The 7,469-nt window shown below is 31.6% G+C and overlaps 1 protein-coding gene across 1 annotated transcript in view; it reads left to right on the forward strand.

The window, feature by feature from the left end:
- The window catches only part of LOC126771096 (cadherin-86C), a 103,208-nt gene extending 96,493 nt beyond the window's left edge, over positions 1–6,715 (forward strand). Inside the window, exons 8-15 of the mRNA XM_050490815.1 lie at positions 857–1,049; positions 1,342–1,585; positions 1,699–2,284; positions 2,374–2,728; positions 2,825–2,972; positions 3,057–3,187; positions 3,491–3,817; positions 3,903–6,715. Coding sequence (XP_050346772.1) covers positions 857–1,049; positions 1,342–1,585; positions 1,699–2,284; positions 2,374–2,728; positions 2,825–2,972; positions 3,057–3,187; positions 3,491–3,817; positions 3,903–6,360 — 4,442 coding nt within the window. The 3' untranslated portion in view covers positions 6,361–6,715. The remainder of the gene's footprint in view (positions 1–856; positions 1,050–1,341; positions 1,586–1,698; positions 2,285–2,373; positions 2,729–2,824; positions 2,973–3,056; positions 3,188–3,490; positions 3,818–3,902) is intronic.
- The last annotated feature ends 754 nt before the right edge of the window (positions 6,716–7,469 follow it).

Genomic DNA, 7,469 nt, shown 5'->3' on the forward strand with positions numbered 1-7,469 from the left:
TTTATAAATAAGGCTTTAATTTAAATAATTCTTATGTAAATAAATTTAATTATATTTCAAAAAAATAATTGTATATTTCATACATAACGAATTTAAACAAAAGCCTATTCCACATAATTATTACGCCTATTGCCTCAGTAAATGACTCATTATAATTTCCTTTTGTGAGTGAATTTAGGTGGGTGTATACTGTCGTACATAATATAAATATTAAAATATTAGTACATTGTCTAAGCCTTGTCTATGCCATTGTAAAGACATTCCTATTTCAACGTATGCTAATTACAGCATAGAACTATTACTTTCAATCGTTGGGACTTATTTAAGAAATAAGTGAACACATTGACCATGTGTTTTATAATTGTAATTATTATTTTATTTAATGAAATTAATTACTTTCAAATTGAATACTTAGAAATTAACACACTGTTCTCGAAAAATGTATACTGACTAAGTACAGTACGTCTTACCGAGTTTGTCTATTAATATTTGACACATAGTGATCAAGATATAAAGAAATATATTGATTTATAAATTTATATACAATAATTAAATTAATATTATGAGATATCAAACTACGTACGATTAACTAAAAATAAATCAAATAACAATTTTTCATTTTACAATGCCATCTAACGAAAATGTTCATAACTAAGTGCTCATCTTTATAGTATGAGTATTTTAATAGTCGTCGAATCGACTCGACTTGAAAGCACCGTAAAAGTTACTTTTATTACATTTGTCGCTAGATGGCACTGTCAATAATTATGTTTCGAAAATTAAAATTAAATAAGATACTATTGTTGAACCCAACATACATAGGTACTATATTCATTTATATTATTCTGAATTCTAGGTGAATTGACTTTGGAAAGACCAATTGAAGAAATAGCTGCGATATCTCATGCAGGCGCCCCAATCCTCCTCACCGTGGTTGCAGAAGAAGTACGTCTATCAAGAGAAGAGCCAGAAGCGATGTCCTCGACTGTACAGCTTGCCTTTATACTACCTGAACGAGACAACTCGCCTCCTTACTTTGAGAATGATTCGTAAGTTTTTTTTTTTTTTAACATACAATAAAAATATATACAGACCTTATATCCTTTAATACATCATTTACTAGATATGACATTTTAAAACGCAATATAAAAAAAGATACACAAAAATATTGGATGAATAAAATGGTCGTCTTATTGGTTTACTATACGCTATTATTAAAATATTAAATTGCTAACACTGGAATTGATTATGATTTTTTATTTAGTATTATTTATACTATTTCATTCAAATGAATGTATATAATATTAATCATTATTCAAAATGCCATTCGATTCCTTTCAGTTACATCACTTATTTGGATGAAAATGCTCCTCAAGGAACAGCATTGATATTCAACGATCCTTACATTCCGCAAGTGAATGACAACGATGCAGGAAAGAATGGCGTGTTCTCTCTATCGTTAGTAGGAAATAACGGGACATTTGAAATATCACCAACTGTCGCAGAGAGACATGCGCAATTCATCATCAAAGTGCGAGACAATACGATGTTGGATTTTGAAGCTCGAAAATCAGTTATTTTTCAGGTAGATCTTATATTAAACAAAATATGATATATTTAAATTATACATACATATTTACCCGAATTATATCCGTTTATATTGTAATCATTAACGTTTAAATTTTATTCTTTTTTCAGATTTTAGCACAAGAGCTTGGTCCAGCAACAAATTTGTCTGTCACGGCAAATGTCACTGTTTACTTGAATGATGTTAATGACAATCCTCCCGTATTTTTGGCTCTTTCTTATGACGAAGAAATACCAGAAAACGCGACAGCTGGTACAAGAGTTGTACAAGTTGCAGCTGATGATGTAGATACAGGAGCATTTGGAAAAATACAATACACTGCCATACTAGGATATTTAAATACATCTTTGAATTTAGATCCTATATCAGGATTAATAACTATAGCTACAAATAACCATGGCTTCGACCGCGAAGCGATGCCAGACTTGCATTTTTTAGTAGAGGCTAGAGATAATGACGGTGTAGGATTAAGAGTTACAGTGCCATTAATTATTAAGTTATTAGATGTAAATGATAACCCACCAGAGTTTGAAAGGACGCTGTATGAATTTGTTTTATCGCCGAGTTTAAGCAATTTTACTTCAGCAGCTTTTGTAAAAGCAATTGATAAAGACGCTGAGCCACCAAATAATATTGTAAAATATGAAATAATTGATGGGAATGGAGATAGTAAATTTGCTATTAATGAAGATACAGGTATTATGTTCATCTATTTCTTTATATACTTGTGTAATGAAAATAAATCACAGGAAGTATTTACTTATTACTATATACTTTTATTTCAGGCGAATTATATCTTTTAGAAACATTAAAAAGGTCGAAAAAACAAAATATTTACAGACAAAAAAGACAGTATGACAACGAAGAAGAAAGCGAAGTTTATATGTTAACCATTAGAGCGTATGATCTTGGTGTTCCCAAGTTGTTTTCAACCACGATGGTAAAAGTTTACCCTCCAGAAAGTAAAACACGAACAATGTCTTTCATTGTGCCAGGTGCAAATCCCGATAGACAAAAACTCGAGGAAGTGTTAAGTACACTGTCTGGAGGAAAAGTCACGATTATAGATATAAAACCGTATAAAGGAAATGACGATAAGGGTACAGCAGACCTTAGTGGCCAAGCGTCTAGTCAAGAAAAGTAAGTTAATATTGTGTTTAGTTCATTCGTTTGACTATATATTATTAATTTACATCGAACGAAATAAAAAAAATTAACTATTTTTTGTAATTTTAGGAGTGTAGTCACTGCAGTGGTTCGAATGGCCGGAAACTCCGCAATTAATGTTGCAAAACTGCAAGAACAACTAGCAAAGAATATGACGGTATACACTACGAACACAGTGCATAAAGAACAAACATCAACAACCGAGGACAATAACTCGGTAATTCAGTAGTCCAAAAACATAAATAAAAAATATAAATAATCAGTTTCTAAGCTTATGTATTAATTCCTTTTTTTTTTGCAGGGGGTTTATAGAGCTGAAAGTCGATTACTATTTTGGTTATTAATTTTACTAGCAATATTGATTGCCTTAGTTCTACTACTTCTTATATGTTGTTGTATATGTGAAGGGTGTCCTTTATATATGCCCCCAAGGTAATATATATGCTTTCATTTCATATAAATGCTTCTGATTTTTAGTATCTAAACATTATTGAAATTAAAATTCAATTTTTAGTTTGTCTGAAATTACCTATAAAGATCGATAAAGACAACTTATTAAAGAAAAACATTTCGAATAGCTTTTTAAAAACTGACACCAGCAAATACTTTCGTAATAAATAGCACACTTTTTACCTAACGCATAATTTGGCACAATCACACTTATTCAATGTTACTTAATAAAAGATTTAATATAAATAACAGATAGGTACATAGAAATCCATTAATAAATTCTAGGAAAAGAGTGATACGTGTCAACTCCACAGAGGACGACGTGCATTTAGTGGTTCGCGACAAGGAAGTTGGGAGGGAAAACAAGTCGACGCAGAATATAGAAAATAAATCAATACAAGCACCTGAATGGAGGAGACGAGAAGCCTGGAGCGCTGAACAAACAGATTTGAGGACTAAACCGACACAATGGAAATTTAATAAAAGGAATTATAGATCAAAAGATCTAAGTAAGCCGGCTTCAACACCTGGTGACATTCGACAAGAATTCGTTCAAGCTGCCACAGACAACGATTATAAATACGATGATACCCGACAATCAGTTCGCCGAAGGTAAATAACAATACACGCTGCTACACACACATAGCATTAAGTAACTGCGTACTGGAAAATACTAAACATAATTATTTTATTTCAGAGATGGGCCAAATGTAATTTATACAAAAGAAATGCAGCTCCAGGAAGCTTTTGAAAATAAACATAAAGAATACATTGAAGATTTGGAAAATGGATACGATAGAATTGCTACACTACATTACCATCGCAAGGACCAAGATAATGATTCTATTAGACGACATGAAATTGACCGAGGTTCTGATGTTGGTGGATTTCTTAAGTCTGACGAAAAAAACATGCAAGAAAAACAAGATCAAAAATTGAAACATGAATATGATAAACATGCTTCGTCGTCTCTTGGTAGAGATCAATATTTTATAAAAGAAGGTAATACTGAAATTTTAAGATTAGTGACACGAGGCAAAACTGAAGAAGAACGATACGTTAATCTCCCCGTTCATCAACAAAGGCCAGTTACTTTAATTCCGCATACCCAATATGTCGTTGTAGATAATGGAAAAGAGCTACTTATGGAACGATTTATCAGAGAACAAGGTGATGAAGCTAGCAATATAAGGGATAGAATGGATAAAATAGTAACTGATTTAGATAATATCTCAAACAGAGATGATAAAAGTATTGGTCAAAAATCAAAAAATGATATCGACAATCAAAATGAATCGCGCGAATATTCAAATTTGCGTTTAGATGTTTCGGGTACAGTACCACTAAAGTCTGATTATTTACAAAATGCTTTAATAGAAATGCAAAATAAATCCTCAATTCATCAAGAACTCTTAGAATCGTCTTTGCGCAAACAGAATGAACTTCTTCACCAAATATTAATAGAGAGAGATAGAATGTTACAAAATCAAGAAACAGCTTCGCAAGTTGAAAATAAATTAGAAACTCAAAGTTTACCTGGCCACTCGGTCATGGCGACTCAAACTGAATGTCACATTGGTACACAAACAGAAGCACATTTATCTAATGAAATAAAAAGAAAATCAAGGAGTGATAATGATTCGTATAGTGACGATGAATCACAGCCAACAACAGATCAGTTAAAAAAGATAGCGTGGGTAAGAAAGAAAAAACCTAAGAAAAAAATTAAATATAGAGACCCGCGACGTAGTATACGTATTTATGAATTGAAACGAAAAATCAAAACTCCTATAATTGAAGAAAGTGATGTGTCACCTTCCTTAGAGAGTGAAAAACATGTGAAAATTAGCAAGACAAATGAAAGGGAAGAACGGGTTAAGCACTATGGTGATGTTACGAAAAGTACTATAACTACATCAAAAAATGAAAAAATGAGTTCAACACAAATAAAAAGTTCCGAAGCCGACAGGAAACCTAAGTTACGACGAGAAGTATTAATGGAAATTTCCGATTCTCTTGATGAAAAAATTGAAACTGACATTTCTTTCAAAAAATCACGAAGACAAAGGCGTGATTCTACTGAAAATACATCAAAACCGGACACTGAAATTGCTAAAAGTAGTCAAAGTACAAGTAGTTCTACAAGTAAGGACAACAGAAATAAGATATTTTCACGACAAGGATCCTCTACAGATGAAAAAGATCACGCTGTTGACAAGACTACAACAAAATTAAAAATTACTGATTTAGACATCCCAGAGGTAGATCCTGGTAAAGTTTTAACTTCTAAAAAAGACCATGAAAATGTATCAATGAAGGCCGGCGAATCAACGAAGCCTTTGCAGAAAAGTCTACCTAGATATATGCAATGGTATAGTAAAAAACCAAATGCAAACACCAAAACATCCACAGCAGAAAAAACAATACCGGATAAACCTAAGCGACCATCAAAGGCAAAACAGGAACAGGACAAAGAATCAAAAGAAAAGAACAGTCGGTATGGGAAAATAGCTAGCAAAGATAATTTAAGTCAAATGCCAGAGACAAAAAAAAACTACAAGGAAAAAGAAAGTGAATTCATCCACCCTCGTTTGTTAAGAGAAGGAAAGGTCACACCTGTTCCCGAAGGGCCCTTGCCAGATGTTCACCCCTTATTGCAGCATTCTGAACACAGATATGAACATCAATATGAAAACCAAAATCCGCTTTGTTACATTCAACCAACCCATATTCCAAAATACTTAGGCGCGTCTAATGTTCCTGTACTTCCACGGCGCCCGTCTTTAGAACAACAACCGATTTATGTTAATCAAGATGATGTTAAAAATAAAGATAAGCAGCCGGAAATATCCGAAAGTGCATTAACACATAGCATATCGATTTCAACAAACTATGATGAAAGTAGAAAAACCGCAAACGAGGTGCATGTTTCTAAAATAAATATTGGTGGAGAATCTGTTGTCGATGTTAACCAGAGAAATTTAACATCGAAAATTGACGACAATGATTCAGGTATCGCAATGAGCACGCTAGTTCAACAAGCTGGAAACATTAAAAGATTACCCATAACAGAGAAAAAAAGTGTTTTCACTATTGCTTATGATGATGTTCAAACTAAGCAGCTCAGACCAGACAGTAGTTCAACGTCGTATTAGATAAAAAATATTATACTACCAAGACAAGAGTGCCTTATATATATTATTTTTCTATTGATTGTAGAGTTTGTCCCGTCCTATTTATTAAATAAATCATGTTTTCGTAATGTTATAACCATTGTAAATAATATTTTTATTACATTTACTAGGTAATATTAATGAATCAACTGCCTTTATTTATGACTGGTTTATAAATAAAATTACTATAAGAACAATTTATTGTAAATAAATTTTAAATTAAGGTCTAGTATTATTTAAATTAATTATAGCTTTAAATAAATCTATTGTATATAAATATTTCATCGTCCACATTAGCCGTACTGTTTCAGTATGCAATTCTATATTTGTTATAAAATATAAAGTTATATTATTATACACTTACAAATTTGTTTTATTTTATTTTAATTACGTACGTAATAAAAAAATAGTTAAGTTTTGTCAATAATAAATCATTCGTTACACATTACAGACTATTAATAATATTATAATAATACTGATTTTACTTTTTATATTTCTATAAATTGAGATTAGATTTTACAAACATTAAACATTTACAATATTCTAAATAACAATTTATTTGGAAGAAACCAATAAGATATGAATAATCAAAGAGATTTAAAAAAACAATTTAACATATCATAAAGTAAATTATTGCAGTAAGAAGTTGTGAAAAGATATTCTTTAGTGACTACCCTTTAAGTCTGATATTATACGCTCCAGACAGACGAAGTAACTTGTTTTAAAATTTCCTCGACTATCATTTATTAATCTCATCTTGAATTGAACCACAGACTAAAAGTGTAATTAATTTAACGCTCACTTTTGTTTTCAATCGTTAAACAAGTTACCTACCACGTTATCATGACTACGTCATTCGTGCGCGCGCACTTTTATCCGCCGCCATGACGGCCATTTTGGCCCAATAAATACTAGGCTTGCAGAACTCGGTAGCAAGTAGCTAGCTAAAATAGAGTAAATATTTAAGGCTACTGTTCAATAGATGGCATTGACACCTAATACTCTCTGTACAACTCCGTTAGATGACAGTGTCGTCACACAGTAAAATATAAGAAATATTTTTACAATAGTAATACAAAATAAAGTTTTTT

This window comes from Nymphalis io, chromosome 10 (genome assembly GCF_905147045.1).
Source record: "Nymphalis io chromosome 10, ilAglIoxx1.1, whole genome shotgun sequence".
NCBI lineage: Eukaryota > Metazoa > Arthropoda > Insecta > Lepidoptera > Nymphalidae > Nymphalis > Nymphalis io.